Here is an 18,073-nt window from a genome sequence, read left to right as displayed (position 1 = left end):
ATGTTAGGTTTGGTATGGTTACTTAAGACAGAAGGTTGCTTAAGGCAAAAAAACAACAACAAAAAAACAAGAGGGTGATTGGTTGGGACGGATGGGTTGACATTTAACGTGAACGTCTAGCAACCCAAAGGTTGTGTGTTCGAATCTCATCACTGACAACTTTAGCATTTTAACTAATTAGCAACTTTGCAACTACTTACTACTTTTTAGCTACTTTGTTAGCTAACCCTTCCCTAACTTTAACCCTAACCCCTAAACCTAACCCTTGGCCTAGCAAACGTTAGCCACCTAGCTAACATTAGCGTTAGCCACCTAGCTAACATTAGCGTTAGCCACCTAGCCACCTAGCTAACATTAGCGTTAGCCACCTAGCTAACATTAGCGTTTAGCCATCTAGCTAACATTAGCCACACACACATCACACAACACACCACACCACCACACCACACCACACACACCACACCACACACACCACACACCACACCACACCACCACACACCACCCCACACACACCACACCACACCACCACACCACACACACACCAAACACTACACCACCACCACACCACACTCACACACCATACACCACACACACACGTTCCTACACACCTTTATATTTATTTATTTTATTGAATCTTTATTTAATTTAGACGAACAAACTCTTATTCACAATAAAGACGGGGACGGGGGCTGGGATTAAAAATAAAAAAAGTTAATAGAAATATAGGACAAAACATACATTATGACAAGAGAGACAACACTACACAAAGAGAGACCTAAGACAACAACATAGCAAGGCATCAACACATGACAACACAGCATGGTAGCAACACAACATGACAACAACATGGTAGCAACACAACATGGTAGCAGCACAAAACGTGGTACAAATGTTTTTGGACACAGACAACAGCACAAAGGGAAAGAAGGTAGAGACAACAATACATCACGCAAAGCAGCCACAACTGTCAGTATGAGTGTCCATGATTGAGTCTTTGAATTAAGAGATTGAGATAAAACTGTCTAGTTTGAGTGTTTGTGCAGCTCGTTCTGGTCCCTAGCTGCAGCGAACTGAAAAGACAAGCAACCCAGGGATGTGTGTGCTTTGGGGGACCTTTAACAGAATGTGACTGGCAGAAGGGGTGTTGTATGCGGAGGATGAGGGCTACATATGAAGCACACACACAAGCACACAGTAGCGTCCTGTGTCATCCCTCTCTCTGGAGGAAACTCAAAGATAGAAATAAAACAAGGCAGTCGAACAGAAAGACCTCAAGGCAACCAGAAAACCGTCTGTGGTCATTCCCTCCACCTGATCTGTCCCTCGAGCACACAATCAAAGAGGAGAGAGAAAGGGCCCCACACTATTAAAGTGGGGGGTGCTGGTGTGAGTGAGAGAGAGAATGGGACCAGGGAGGGTCCTTTTGGAGTGAGGGGGTGTCTTACTTACTTGGGCCCATCGCTCCTTTAGAGCATAGACCATCGACAAAACCTATCCAACGCACTCTGCTCTGGGCAGTCTTCTCCAGATTGTTCCCCCCATGCCGGGTTAGTTAGGGGGTGTAACTGGTCCTCAATGTTTTTCTCTCTGTATTTTTTGTCCTTGCAGCTCCCTGCATCTTCAACTTGACATCACCAGAGGGCTACATAGAGACGCCTCAGCCGTCCAGCTCTCATTCCTACTCCTCTGTGGACTGCACCTACACCGTCACGGTCTACACGGGCTATGGAGTAGAGATACAGGTCAGACCACCGCTATTGTTGCCAGAAGAGTATTCATTGTGTCCATCAAAAGCAGTGATTGTCTATACAAAGATGGTAGATTAAACATGGAAACACACAAGACTGGCACATTCTGTTGAGAAATTACATTAGATATCCAAATGCAACATCCAAAATGGGCAATTGGCTCATTGGCAATAGCACACTAGTTCTTCAAAATGATGATGGCCACTCAGTCACCAAGGTCTTTACTGTCATTCTGCAGCGACTGACCTTTGGAAGCTGACACAGTGATTTGAACAGGGAATCTGCCTCCACCTGAACCGCCTCATTCACATGACTAACTCTCCAGCTAAACTTCCTGCTCTCATAAAATATAAAATAGCCATTACCCCTCTGACCGTCCAGATGTTTGGCCTAATATATTTAGGATGAAAATGGATATGTACCACAAGTCATTCTCAATGATGCATCCCAGCTGCTTCCTGTCTTCAGGGAAAGAGGAGAAAATGAGGAGGAGGGTGGAGAGAGGTGAACATTCCTCCTCTCCTCTGTTCCTCCTCTCATTGCCTGCCTGTGCTTTCTATCACCCGGGACAGCAGCACATGTATATATCCATCTTCTCTCTCATTGCCTTTAATTATTCTAAGTGATTTAGATTTAGAGCTTCTTCTCTTCATCAATTACTTATGGATTATGTTGGTCTACGGGACTCTTTTAATGCCATCCTGCTAAAATGTCTCCACAGAACCTCTTAACTTGATTAAAGAGACCTTACCCTTGGGTTGATTGACTAAATAGTATGGGATTTAGACAATGGTTGGATCACGCCTTTACACCCGCTATACTCCTCTACACCTAGTCTACACCCCCGTACATCCCGCTACACCCTTCTACACCCATCTACACCATACAGCCCCTCTACACCACACTATAGCTCACCACACTGAATCTACATCATCCTATACCCTTCTACATGCAATCTACACCCCTCTACACCCCTCTACAGCCCTCTACAGTATTTTACAGCCCTCTACAATCCTGTACAGCCCTCTACACCTCTCTCCACCCAGTCTACACCCCTCTAAACCCATCTACATGCCTCTAAACCATTCTACACCACTCTACACCCCTCTACAGCTCTCTACACAACCCTACACCCATCTCCTTCTCTCTACACCTCCCTATAGCCTACTATACCTGCAGCCCTCTACACTCGTCTACACCCCTCTATACCATTCTACACCCCTCTAAACCCAGTCTACACCCCTTACAGCCTTCTAAACCCCCTTACACCCGAGCCCTCTACAACCCTCTACACCCCTCAACACCACTCTATTTCCATCTACACCCCTTTACACCCCTCTACGGCTTTCTACACCTCCCTAAACCCCTTACACCCCAGCGCTCTACACCTCTCTACAACCGTCTACACCTAGTATACACCCATCTACACCCTCTAGACCCAACAGCCCTCTACACACCTCTACACCCCTCTATACCATTATACACCCCTCTAAACCCAGTCTACACCCCTTACAGCCTTCTAAACCAGCGCTCTACACCTCTCTACAGCCGTCTACACCTAGTATACACACCTCTACACTCCTCTACACTCCTCTACACCCCTCTACACCCTCTACACCCTCTACACACCTCTAAAACCCTCTAAACACCTCTACACACCTCTACACACCTCTACACACCTCTACACCCCTCTACACCCCTCTACACACCTCTGCACACCTCTACAACCCTCGAAACACCTCTACACACCTCTACACCCCTCTACACACCTCTACACACCTCTACACCCCTCTACACCCCTCTACACACCTCTACACCCCTCTACACCCATCTACACAACCCCTACTCCCCTCTACACACCTCTACACCCCTTTACACCCCTCTACACTCCTCTACACTCCTCTACACACCTCTACTCCCCTCTACACTCCTCTACACTCCTCTACACTCCTCTACACTCCTCTAAACCCTCTACACCCCCCTCTACACCCCTCTACACCCCTCTACACCCTTCTACTTCCCTCTACACTCCTCTACACCCCTCTACACACCTCTATACCCCTCTACACCCCTCTACACCCATCTACAGCCCTCTACAGCCCTCTACAGCCCTCTACAACCCCCTGAACACCTCTACACACCTCTACACCCCTCTACACCCCTCTACAGCCCTCTACAACCCCCTACACACCTCTACAGCCCTATATACACACCTCTAAACCCCTCTACACCCAGTCTACACCTGTCTACAGCGTCTAAGCCCCCGCTTTACCACAAACCCACACACCCCACACCCCCATACAGCCTATTACACCATCAGCCCTCTACACCCCTTTACAGATTTCTAAACCCCCCTTCACCCCTGTACACCTCTCTACTCCCCCCTACACCCCTGTACACCTCTCTACTCCCCCCTACACCCCTGTACATCTCTCTACCCCCCCTACACCCCTGTACACCTCTCTACTCACCCTATACCCCTGTACACCTCTCTACAACCCTGTACACTTCTCTACTCCCCCTACACCCCTGTACACCTCTCTACACCACTCTACAGCCCTCTAAACCACCCTACACCTCTCTACTCCCCCCTACACCTCTCTATACCACCCTACACCTATCTACTCCCCCCTACAGCCTTGTACACCTCTCTGCACCACTCTACAGCCCTCTAAACCACGCTACACCTCTCTAACCCCCTCTACACCCCTGTACACCTCTCTACACCACTCTACAGCCCTGTAAACCACCCTACACCTCTCTACACCCCTGTACACCACTCTACAGCCCTCTAAACCACCCTACACCTCTCAACACCCCTGTACACCTCTCTACACCACTCTATACCTCTCTACACCACCCTACAGCCTACCCAACCCAGTCTACATCCCTCTACACCCATCTGCACTCGTCTACACCCCTCTACACCCATCTACACCCCTCTACACCTCCCTACACCTCCAGCCCTCTACACCTGTCTACACACCCTTACAACCCCCTACATTCTACCTAACCCCCCAACCCTCTACAACCCTGTACATCTCTTTACACCCATCTACACCAGTCTACACCCCTCTGCACCCCACTACACCCCCAGCCCTCTAAACCCTTCTACACCCATCTACACCAAGTCTACACCCCTCAACATCCCACTACACCCCCCATCTCTCTACACCCTTCTACACCCCTTTACAGCCCTCTACACCCAACTACACCCCTCTACATGCCTCTTCACCCAGTCTACACTCCTCTACAGCATTCTACACCCATCTACTCCCCACTACACCCCACTTGACGGTGGAGAGGAATATATGTTTTAAGTGCATTTCCTGCTATTTTTTTTCTTTTAGTTTTACCATTTTACCCCTCTACATGAAGTCTACACCCCGCTACACCCCACTAAATCCAGTATAAACCTCTCTACACCCCACTTCAACCCTCTACACCCAGTCTACACTTCTATATACCCCTATACACCCCCTACCCACCCATCTACACCCCTCTAAACCAGTCTAAAGCCCTCTACAACCCCCTACACCCCTATATACCCATCTACACCCCTCTACACCCAGTCTACTCCCCTCTACACACACCACATCCCCATACACCCTATAGCCCTCTACACCCCTTTACAACCCCCTACACCCCTCTTCACCCCACTACACCCCCTCTATACCCCTCTACACCCCCTGACCCTACACCCCACTACACCCAATCTATACCCCTCTTCACCCCCTACATCCCTCTACACCCCTACACCCATTTACAACCCAACCCATTTGCGCTCCCTGTACTTGCTTCCTGACTTCCAGCGTACACATTACAGGTAGCTTAATGGTCAGATAGTCGATTTGTGTCATCCTTTTCTTAAAGACTGGGTTGATTATTCCTCTTATCTGGAAATCTTTTGGATTAATCTACTTCAAAGGACTTCTCTAGGCCAGGGGGCTTTATAGAATGTGGGTCTGAACAACTCCAGTTTATCCTCCACTTTAGAGTAAGGATTTAAACGTTTGCCTTCATGTAGGCCTTAGAAGATCAAGACTGATGTGGATTAACCACCCAACAGTGTAGTTGTCATGTGAAGGGTAGGATAGTCCGCAGTGATTAACTTTACGCTGTAGGCCCAAGTCTGTGGGAGTTCATAGATTAGTGCACTGCAGACCCAACTAAAATATGCTCATTTCCTAACCAAGGACTGCATTTGATATGAGAGTCCAGACCAGTAGTTATGTCCACTCCAGCAGTGTGTAGGTGGTGGGACAGGATCTTTAAGCAGCTCACTGAAGCCATGGTGGGTAGTACTGCAGAGTATTGACTGATGGGTCAATATTCACAACTACTCTGGCTTAAGTGGACCTTGGTACGGTTCAATAAAGTACAGTTCTATCTGCAGTCTCTGTCTGGGTTGATGGCAGAGATTGATTAGGATGTATCTGTCACTGCTTTAATAAAGGGTAGCGCAATCTGTCAGTTCAATATCCGGTGAGGTTCACCCTGATACCTTTTGGAGGACTGAGGAAGAGTGCTTCACTAAAGACTGTCTGGGATGATAGTTCATATCTAAATATATGGAAATATTGACTACTAGGCTACAACAAAATTGCTAGAAAATACAGTGGGTCTTCACAAGGTTTTCACCCACTGTTGCTGGTATTTTGGCCCATTCCTCCATGCAGATCTCCTCTAGAGCAGTGATGTTTTGGGGCTGTTGCTGGGCAACACGGACTTTCAACTCCCTCCAAAGATTTTCTATGGGGTTGAGATCTGGAGACTGGCTAGGCCACTCCAGGACCTTGAAATGCTTCTTACGAAGCCACTCCTTCGTTGCCCGGGCGGTGTGTTTGGGATCATTGTCATGCTGAAAGACCCAGCCACGTTTCATCTTCAATGCCCTTGCTGATGGAAGGAGGTTTTCACTCAAAATCTCACGATACATGGCCCCATTCATTCTTTCCTTTACACGGATCAGTCGTCCTGGTCCCTTTGCAGAAGAACAGCCTCAAAGCATGATGTTTCCACCCCTTGCTTCACAGTAGGTATGGTGTTCTTTGGATGAAACTCAGCATTCTTTGTCCTCCAAACATGACGAGTTGAGTTTTTACCAAAAAGTTCTATTTTGGTTTCATCTGACCATATGACATTCTCCCAATCTTCTTCTGGATCATCCAAATGCTCTCTAGCAAACTTCAGTCGGGCCTGGACATGTACTGGCTTAAGCAGGGGGACACGTCTGGCACTGCAGGATTTGAGTCCCTGGCGGCGTAGTGTGTTACTGATGGTAGGCTTTGTTACTTTGGTCCCAGCTCTCTGCAGGTCATTCACTAGGTCCCCCCGTGTGGTTCTGGGATTTTTGCTCACCATTCTTGTGATCATTTTGACCCCACGGGGTGAGATCTTGCGTGGAGCCCCAGATCGAGGGAGATTATCAGTGGTCTTGTATGTCTTCCATTTCCTAATAATTGCTCCCACAGTTGATTTCTTCAAACCAAGCTGCTTACCTATTGCAGATTCAGTCTTCCCAGCCTGGTGCAGGTCTACAATTTTGTTTCTGGTGTCCTTTGACAGCTCTTTGGTCTTGGCCATAGTGGAGTTTGGAGTGTGACTGTTTGAGGTTGTGGACAGGTGTCTTTTATACTGATAACAAGTTCAAACAGCTGCCATTAATACAGGTAACGAGTGGAGGACAGAGGAGCCTCTTAAAGAAGAAGTTACAGGTCTGTGAGAGCCAGAAATCTTGCTTGTTTGTAGGTGACCAAATACTTATTTTGCAAATAAATTCATTCAATATCCTACAATGTGATTTTCTGGATTTTTTTCCCTCATTTTGTATGTCATAGTTGAAGTGTACCTATGATGAAAATTACAGGCCTCTCTCATCTTTTTTAAGTGGGAGAACTTGCACAGTTGGTGGCTGACTAAATCCTTTTTTCCCCACTGTATATATATGTTCAAACACAGTCGTTTGTCCATTTTCTTTCTGTGTGAGTCGAGGATATGTTTCTCTCATATGTAAATCATTCTCCACTGTGCACACGCTTCGTAGTGAAATGACATACAGTTTGTGCGCCACAGACTGCAGAAGATTACATAAACCTGGGAGCAGAGGGTAATGGATTTATCAACCTCAGCCATGAGCCACCCACAGCTGGAACATGTAGGCTACATTATGCCTGTAAATCATTATTACCATAAACATGATGTTTGTCCTGAACCTTTGACTAATGTATTAGGTTACTGTGTGCCAGAGGGAGGAGGCATGCAGCATTCAGTCACCTGGATGACGCCGACAGAGATGGTCACCTCGCTTCGCGTTCTTAGGAAACTATGCAGTATTTTTTTTTAATGTATTATTTCTTACACTGTTACCCCAGGAAATCTTAAGTCTCATTACATACAGCTGGGAAGAACTATTGGATATAAGAGCAACGTCAACTTACCAGCATTATGGCCTGGTCAAAATAAAACAGAATAAAAAGTATATTTGAATGACACTAAGTGGCAGTGCAGGTGTTTGTACACATGCATATACACACACAGTCTCATTCAAATAAACACATACAAGGACAGACATGCACACAAACATATACAGTGCCTTGCGAAAGTATTCGGCCCCCTTGAACTTCTGCCACATTTCAGGCTTCAAACATAAAGATATAAAACTGTATTTTTTTGTGAAGAATCAACAACAAGTGGGACACAATCATGAAGTGGAACGACATTTATTGGATATTTCAAACTTTTTTAACAAATCAAAAACTGAAAAATTGGGCGTGCAAAATTATTCAGCCCCTTTACTTTCAGTGCAGCAAACTCTCTCCAGAAGTTCAGTGAGGATCTCTGAATGATCCAATGTTGACCTAAATGACTAATGATGATAAATACAATCCACCTGTGTGTAATCAAGTCTCCGTATAAATGCACCTGCACTGTGATAGTCTCAGAGGTCCGTTAAAAGCGCAGAGAGCATCATGAAGAACAAGGAACACACCAGGCAGGTCCGAGATACTGTTGTGAAGAAGTTTAAAGCCGGATTTGGATACAAAAAGATTTCCCAAGCTTTAAACATCCCAAGGAGCACTGAGCAAGCGATAATATTGAAATGGAAGGAGTATCAGACCACTGCAAATCTACAAAGACCTGGCCGTCCCTCTAAACTTTCAGCTCATACAAGGAGAAGACTGATCAGAGATGCAGCCAAGAGGCCCATGATCACTCTGGATGAACTGCAGAGATCTACAGCTGAGGTGGGAGACTCTGTCCATAGGACAACAATCAGTCGTATATTGCACAAATCTGGCCTTTATGGAAGAGTGGCAAGAAGAAAGCCATTTCTTAAAGATATCCATAAAAAGTGTCGTTTAAAGTTTGCCACAAGCCACCTGGGAGACACACCAAACATGTGGAAGAAGGTGCTCTGGTCAGATGAAACCAAAATTGAACTTTTTGGCAACAATGCAAAACGCTATGTTTGGCGTAAAAGCAACACAGCTCATCACCCTGAACACACCATCCACACTGTCAAACATGGTAGTGGCAGCATCATGGTTTGGGCCAGCTTTTCTTCAGCAGGGACAGGGAAGATGGTTAAAATTGATGGGAAGATGGATGGAGCCAAATACAGGACCATTCTGGAAGAAAACCTGATGGAGTCTGCAAAAGACCTGAGACTGGGACGGAGATTTGTCTTCCAACAAGACAATGATCCAAAACATAAAGCAAAATCTACAATGGAATGGTTCAAAAATAAACATATCCAGGTGTTAGAATGGCCAAGTCAAAGTCCAGACCTGAATCCAATCGAGAATCTATGGAAAGAACTGAAAACTGCTGTTCACAAATGTTCTCCATCCAACCTCACTGAGCTCGAGCTGTTTTGCAAGGAGGAATGGGAAAAAAATTCAGTCTCTCGATGTGCAAAACTGATAGAGACATACCCCAAGCGACTTACAGCTGTAATCGCAGCAAAAGGTGGCGCTACAAAGTATTAACTTAAGGGGGCTGAATAATTTTGCACGCCCAATTTTTCAGTTTTTGATTTGTTAAAAAAGTTTGAAATATCCAATAAATGTCGTTCCTCTTCATGATTGTGTCCCACTTGTTGTTGATTCTTCACAAAAAAATACAGTTTTATATCTTTATGTTTGAAGCCTGAAATGTGGCAAAAGGTCGCAAAGTTCAAGGGGGCCGAATACTTTCGCAAGGCACTGTACAGTTGGCATTGCTGTTATGATTTTAGATGTCCTTGATGTCCTTTGTTTTGAATATATTATTTTGTTTCATTATTTGATTTGCATTGTTGTTTGCTGTTTTCTGTCTTTTCCTTTTTTCTCTATAGTTAATTATCTTGGTTGTTGGTGCATTGGGGGGGGGGGGTCTTGGGGGGGGGGATGGAATTAAATGTATTTTCTATTTTTCTTCCTGGGGGAGGACTGTGGGAGGGGTCTCAAATGGTTGAGGGACAGCGATTTGGGAACTGTGGGGGGGGGGATCTTGGAGGGTTCGGCTTCACGTTTTTTGGCCTGGTGGTAGATTGGTCAATGTGCCCTTGAGCAGGGCAATGACCCTGGATGCTTCTATGTGTCGCTCTGAATGCGAATCTGTTGGATGACTGATATTGTATGTTTTGAAAATTCGATAAATAAAATAATAAATACACATTTTAAAACATTATGACCAGGAATACGACTTTCCCGAAGCGGATCCTTTGTTTGGACCACCACCCAGGACAATGGATCGGATCCCAGTAGGCGACCCAAAACAACGCCGCCGCAGAAGGGGCAGACGGAGCAGTCTTCTGATCAGGCTCCGTAGACGGGCACATCGCACACCACTCCCGAGTATACTACTCGCCAATGTCCAGTCTCTTGACAACAAGGTAGACAAAATTCGAGCAAGGGTTGCCTTCCAGAGAGACATCAGAGACCCCCCCCCCCCCCCCCCCCTCTCCAAGCAGACACCTCGACGGCCCTGAAAGAAATTCATTGGACTCTATGTAAACTGGAAACCACATATCCGGAGGGTGCATTTATTGTAGCTGGGGATTTTAACAAGGCTAATCTGAAAACAAGGCTCCCTAAATTTTATCAGCATATCGAATGCACGACCCGGGCTGGCAAAATTCTGGATCATTGCTACTCTATACGAAGCCCTCCCTTCCCCTCCTTTCAGCAAATCTGACCACGACTCCATTTTGTTGCTCTCAGCCTATAGACAGAAACTAAAACAGGATGCTAAGGACTGTTCAATGCTGGTCCGACCAATCTGATTCCACGCTTCCAAGATTGCTTTGATCACGTGGACTGGGATATGTTCCGGATAGCCTCAAACAACAACATTGTATGTACAGTGCCTTGCGAAAGTATTCGGCCCCCTTGAACTTTGCGACCTTTTGCCACATTTCAGGCTTCAAACATATAGATATAAAACTGTATTTTTTTGTGAAGAATCAACAACAAGTGGGACACAATCATGAAGTGGAACGACATTTATTGGATATTTCAAACATTTATAACAAATCAAAAACTGAAAAATTGGGCGTGCAAAATTATTCAGACCCCTTAAGTTAATACTTTGTAGCGCCACCTTTTGCTGCGATTACAGCTGTAAGTCGCTTGGGGTATGTCTCTATCAGTTTTGCACATCGAGAGACTGATTTTTCTTCCCATTCCTCCTTGCAAAACAGCTCGAGCTCAGTGAGGTTGGATGGAGAGCATTTGTGAACAGCAGTTTTCAGTTCTTTCCACAGATTCTCGATTGGATTCAGGTCTGGACTTTGACTTGGCCATTCTAACACCTGGATATGTTTATTTTTGAACCATTCCATTGTAGATTTTGCTTTATGTTTTGGATCATTGTCTTGTTGGAAGACAAATCTCCGTCCCAGTCTCAGGTCTTTTGCAGACTCCATCAGGTTTTCTTCCAGAATGGTCCTGTATTTGGCTCCATCCATCTTCCCATCAATTTTAACCATCTTCCCTGTCCCTGCTGAAGAAAAGCAGGCCCAAACCATGATGCTGCCACCACCATGTTTGACAGTGGGGATGGTGTGTTCAGGGTGATGAGCTGTGTTGCTTTTACGCCAAACATAACGTTTTGCATTGTTGCCAAAAAGTTCAATTTTGGTTTCATCTGACCAGAGCACCTTCTTCCACATGTTTGGTGTGTCTCCCAGGTGGCTTGTGGCAAACTTTAAACAACACTTTTTATGGATATCTTTAAGAAATGGCTTTCTTCTTGCCACTCTTCCATAAAGGCCAGATTTGTGCAATATACGACTGATTGTTGTCCTATGGACAGAGTCTCCCACCTCAGCTGTAGATCTCTGCAGTTCATCCAGAGTGATCATGGGCCTCTTGGCTGCATCTCTGACCAGTCTTCTCCTTGTATGAGCTGAAAGTTTAGAGGGACGGCCAGGTCTTGGTAGATTTGCAGTGGTCTGATACTCCTTCCATTTCAATATTATCACTTGCACAGTGCTCCTTGGGATGTTTAAAGCTTGGGAAATCTTTTTGTATCCAAATCCGGCTTTAAACTTCTTCACAACAGTATCTCGGACCTGCCTGGTGTGTTCCTTGTTCTTCATGATGCTCTCTGCGCTTTTAACGGACCTCTGAGACTATCACAGTGCAGGTGCATTTATACGGAGACTTGATTACACACAGGTGGATTGTATTTATCATCATTAGTCATTTAGGTCAACATTGGATCATTCAGAGATCCTCACTGAACTTCTGGAGAGAGTTTGCTGCACTGAAAGTAAAGGGGCTGAATAATTTTGTACGCCCAATTTTTCAGTTTTTGATTTGTTAAAAAAGTTTGAAATATCCAATAAATGTCGTTCCACTTCATGATTGTGTCCCACTTGTTGTTGATTCTTCACAAAAAAATACAGTTTTATATCTTTATGTTTGAAGCCTGAAATGTGGCAAAAGGTCGCAAAGTTCAAGGGGGCCGAATACTTTCGCAAGGCACTGTATATGTATATGCTGATTCTGTGAGTGAGTTTATTAGCAAGTGCATCGGTGATGTTGTACCCACGGTGACTATTAAAACCTTCCCCAACCAGAAACCGTGGATGGATGACAGCATTTCGGCAAAACTGAAAGCTCGAACCACTGCTTTTAATCATGGCAAGGCAACCGGAAACATGACTGAAAACAAACTTTGTAGCTATTCCCTCCGCAAGGCAATCAAACAAGCTAAGCGTCAGTATAGAGACAAAGTAGAGTCACAATTCAATGGCTCAGATACGAGAGATATGTGGCAGGGTCTTCAGTCAATCACAGATTACAAAAAGAAAACCAGCCCCATCGCAGACACCGACGTCTTGCTCCCAGACAAACTAAACAACTTCTTTGCTCGCTTTGAAGATATTACAGTTCCACTGACACGGTCCGCTACCAAAACCGCCGGGCTCTCCTTCACCGCAGCCAACGTGAGTAAAACATTTAAACGTGTTAACCCTCGCAGGGCTGCCGTCCCAGACGGCATCCCTAGCCGAGTTCTCAGAACATGCGCAGACCAGCTGGCTGGTGCGTTTACGGACATATTCAATCAATCCCTATCCCAGTCAGCTGTTCCCACACGCTTCAAGAGGGCCACTATTGTTTCTGTTCCCAAGAAAGCAAAGGTAACTGAGCTAAACGACTATTGCCCCATAGCACTCACTTCCGTCATCATGAAGTGCATTGAGAGACTAGTCAAGGATCATATCACATCCACCCTACCTGACACCCTAGACCCACTCCAATTTGCTTACCGCCCGAATAGGTCCACAGACGACGCAATCGCAATCACACTGCACACGCCCTAACCCATCTGGACAAGAGGAATACCCATGTAAGAATGCTGTTCATCGATTACAGCTCAGCATTTAACACCTTGGTACACTCCAAACTCGTCATCAAGCTCGAGACCCTGGTTCTCGCCCCAGCCCTGTGCATCTGGGTCCTGGACTTTCTGACGGGCCACCCCCAGGTGGTGAGGGTAGGAAACAACATCTCCACCCCGCTGACCATCAACACTGGGGCCCCACAAGGGTGTGTTCTCAGCCCTCTCCTGTACTCCCTGTTCACCCATGACTGCGTGGCCATGCATGCCTCCAACTCAGTCATCAAGTTTGCAGACGACACTACAGTGGTTGGCTTGATTACCAACAATGACGAGACGGCCTACAGGGAGGAGGTGAGGTTCCTCGGAGTGTGGTGTCAGGAAAATAACCTCTCAGTCAACATCAACAAAACAAAGGAGATGATCGTGGACTTCAGGAAACAGCAGAGGGAGCACCCCCCTATCCACATCAACGGGACAGTAGTGGAGAAGGTGGAAAGTGTTTTAAGTTCCTCGGTGTACAGATCATGGACAAACTGAAATGGTCCACCCACACAGACAGCGTGGTGAAGAAATCGCAACAGCACCTCTTCAACCTCAGGAGGCTGAAGAAATTTGTCTTGTCACCAAAAACACCGGAAGCAAACTACCTGCCCTCCAGAACACCTACACCACCCGATGTCACCGGAAGGCCAAAAAGATCATCAAGGACAACAACCACCCGAGCCACTGCCTGTTCACCCCGTTATCATCCAGAAGGCGAGGTCAGTACAGGTGCATCAAAACTGGGACCGAGAGACTGAAAATCATCTTCTAATTCAAGGCCATCAGAATGTTAAACAGCCATGACTAACATTGAGTGGCTGCTGCCAACATACTGACTCAATCTCTAGCCACTTTAATAATAAAATATTGGATGTAATAAATGTTTCACTAGTCACTTTAAACAATGCCACTTTATATAATGTTTACATAAACCACAATACTCATCTCATATGTATATGCTGTGCTCTATACCATCCACTGCACCCTCCTATGCCGTTCGGCCATCGCTCATCCATATATTTATGTGTACGTATTCTTATTCATTCCTTTACACTTGTATGTATAAGGTAGTTGTTGTGAAATTGTCAGATTACTAGTTAGATATTACTGCATTGTCGGAACTAGAAGCACAAGCATTTTGCTACACTCACATTAACATCTGCTAACCATGTGTTTGTGGCCAATAAAAATGGATTTGAACATGACCTGCAACATGTTAATAGCACAGTGGCTCCCTCCCTGACTGAACCCTGATAGAGTTCAGGCTGTAGCCCACAGGGCTTTAGCTGTGCTTAGCCAGTCTCACTGACTCCCAGTACACTAAAGCACACGGCGCAGACCTTTTACTGAATCAATACCCTGGCCCACTCCACTCTGATCTCCTGATAGATAGTCCACAACTCAATCATAACTAGGCAGCTGGAGGCAAGTGAAAACAAGGGCCTGTTGATGACCTGTCCTCATCTGTGGGAGAGAGTGCTCTCGCACATTGGCTAACCGGGCTGTCTGCATTGTGTCCAACCCACCACCCGCCAACCCCCTCTTCTACGCTACTGCTACTCTCTGTTCATCATCTATGCAAAGTCACTTAACCATATCTACATATACATTCTACCTCAATCAGCCTGACTAACCGGTGTCTGTATGTAGCCTCGCTACTATTATAGCCTCGCTACTGTATATAGCCTGTCTTTTTACTGTTGTTTTATTTCTTTACTTACCTATTGTTCACCTAATACCTTTTTTGCACTATTGGTTAGAGCCTGTAAGTAAGCATTTCACTGTAAGGTTGTATTCGGCGCACGTGACAAATAAACTTTGATTTGATTTGAGTGTAACCAACTTCATATAGCAACCCAGAAGAAAGGCACACGGACACCCACACTTCAGTTTGACTTGGTTTTTATCTGCAGTAAAATATATAAAACAGTGATGACCGGCATTGACAGGACGATCACACTCACATGTTCACTACTCTCAGAATATCTCTCTCTGACTGAAGAGCAGGCAGACCAACTTTCCAAATAGGGGAGAAGCACTTAAAACCCACTAGTTGTTCTTTCAAGGAAAATAATACAAAAATGTTACGTCTGAAGACCTCTCGTATTGCCAACCTTATTACAATGGCATCAAATATTTACATGACAACACATAATGAAAGGAAACTTTATTTATATCACACCTTTTTTTTAAGTGAATGGTTTCACCCACTACTCTGCCCGTGAACTGTGGTGTTATTTGATATCTACATTGCACGCAGTGCGAGCGAGGTTGAAGGAAACTCTACATTTTCGCTTTGTCACAACAGCCGTATCTTCAGCAATGAGAGCTCACCAGTAATATGTAGTATACATTAACCTAGTAGCATGTGTGTATCAAACTTGTATCTATATCTCTGAAATAAGATGACTTTGCACTCCCAAATGGCTCTGATGTTTCAGCTCAGGCAGAAGAAGCTGTCAAACAGCTACCTCCACATCCTATAAAATGTAATTTTATAGCCTCTTCTCTCCGATCCTCTCTCCTCCTTCACAATCACCAGCTCTCTCTGTACCAGGCCTCTCCTCCTTTCTCCTCTCCTCTACCCTCCTCTCTCTGGACCAGTCCTCTCCTCTCCTCTCCTCTCCTCTCCTCTCCTCTCCTCTCCTCTCCTCTCCTCTCCTCTCCTCTCCCCTCCTCTCTCTGGACCAGACCTCTCCTCCTCTCTCCCCTCCCCTCCTCTCTCTGGACCAGACCTTTCCTCTCCTCTCTTCTCTCTGGACCAGACCTCTCCTCCTCTCTCCCCTCCCCTCCTCTCTCTGGACCAGACCTTTCCTCTCCTCTCTTCTCTCTGGACCAGGCCTCTCCTCCTCTCTCCCCTCCCCTCCTCTCTCTGGACCAGAACACTCCTCTTCTCTCCTCTCCCCTCCTCTCTCTGGACCAGGCCTCTCCTCCTCTCTCGTCTCCCCTCCTCTCTCTGGATCAGGCCCTTGTGTTTTTCTTTCCTCACAGTGAATGTTGTCTTGTTGTCAGTTGCACTGATGCCTGTTAGGAACCATGCAGGGGCCATGGAGGAGCTGGGAGAAGCGCAATTAGCATGTTCCACATGGGCTCTGTGAACACAGCACTGGGGGAAAGAGAAGCAAGGAGATGCACTTAGTGGCAGTGAGAGAGCACAGCTCTCTCTAATCTCACTGTACTTGTTTGTCTTGTCAGCACTACTGAGCACCGGTACTGTGCACCACCTGGGTGACAGTGTAAATAACTTGCCATGACAACGTCGACTGTTGTTTTCTCACAGCTCTTCCCTCACTGAGTCAAGAGAGGGTTGAACACCACAGTCTGGAGTCTATTTCAGCCCAACGGCATCCCAGCACTAGGGCTCCCGAGAGGCGCAGCGGTCTAAGGAACTGAATTCAGTGCTAGAGGTGTCACTACAGACCCTGGTTTGAATCCAGGCTGTATCACAACAGGCCGTGATTGGGAGTCCCATAGGGCGGCGCACAATTGTCCCAGCGTTGTCCGGGTTAGGGTTTGGCCGGGGTAGGCCAAATTAAAAAGTCTCCGGGACACCAGGTTTGTGAACTTGAGCTTTCTGGCTAAGACAACAAAGGTCCTTACAAGACTGTAATGTCCTCTGACTCAGAGTGAAGTGCTGGTTATTTTCAGTGTTATTCATTTCTATCCCTAACACTGAACTCAGCGGGACAAGTGGCAGGAATGGCAGCCATGTTAGTTCACATCCTGAGTTTCCTCTCATTTCATGATGTGCACCTGCTGTGTCCAGGCAGACACTGACAGGATCAGGCAGTAGATGAGACTGCTGACCTCTATCTGGGAAAGCTCCCACATGGTGACCCTCACAACACCACAGCCACTCTCTGGAAGTGGCTACAGTCACACCTGCTGCCACACAGGCAAATCTCCAGTGCCATGGCTGATAGTCAGAGAGTCATAGAGGGAGTGTGAAAGGAAAGAAAGAAGAGAGGGAGGGAAAGTCCATTACTCATCTCTCCTTCTGCCTTGTACTCGGTTTGCCTCTTTTGTACCTTGCTATTGTTGGGAGAGGATTTGAAGTTCACCAATGTGGCGGTGGCAGGGTTTTTAGATGTGGAGAGTGCAGCACTTTAGAATCCTTTCTGGTGGGGTTTTTAAAGATGCATTTTGTCCTGGTCAAGGTGGGTCAGCTACACTATCAGCTATCATCAGCCTGCTCATCTGTCTTGGATTCAGTCTGCTGTAAGGCTGTAGGCTGGAAGACAGCTCCCCTTACTCTCCTCTCCCTACCCCTCCCACATCACCTTGTTGTAAACTTCACAGACCATTTTATGAGAGGAAATAACAAGGAAGGGACAGAGAGTCGAGGAATTAAGAGATCAGAAAGGGTTTCAAGAGGTCTTCTGAGATTTAGAGACAGAACAAGGAGGACAGAGAGAGAGAAAGCAAAGAATGGAGGGAGAGAGAGAGAT

General features: G+C 46.1%; 1 protein-coding gene across 1 annotated transcript in view; it reads left to right on the top strand.

Annotated features, from left to right (window-relative positions):
• Window positions 1–18,073, top strand: part of LOC139385543 (seizure protein 6-like) — a 136,683-nt gene that overhangs the window by 78,705 nt on the left and 39,905 nt on the right. The window contains exon 3 of the mRNA XM_071130689.1: window positions 1,609–1,742. Coding sequence (XP_070986790.1) covers window positions 1,609–1,742 — 134 coding nt within the window. The remainder of the gene's footprint in view (window positions 1–1,608; window positions 1,743–18,073) is intronic.

The sequence above is a fragment of the Oncorhynchus clarkii genome, chromosome 27 (genome assembly GCF_045791955.1).
Source record: "Oncorhynchus clarkii lewisi isolate Uvic-CL-2024 chromosome 27, UVic_Ocla_1.0, whole genome shotgun sequence".
Taxonomy (NCBI): domain Eukaryota; kingdom Metazoa; phylum Chordata; class Actinopteri; order Salmoniformes; family Salmonidae; genus Oncorhynchus; species Oncorhynchus clarkii.
Note: the sequence above shows the minus strand (reverse complement) of the source record. Positions and strands in the feature narration are given on the sequence as shown.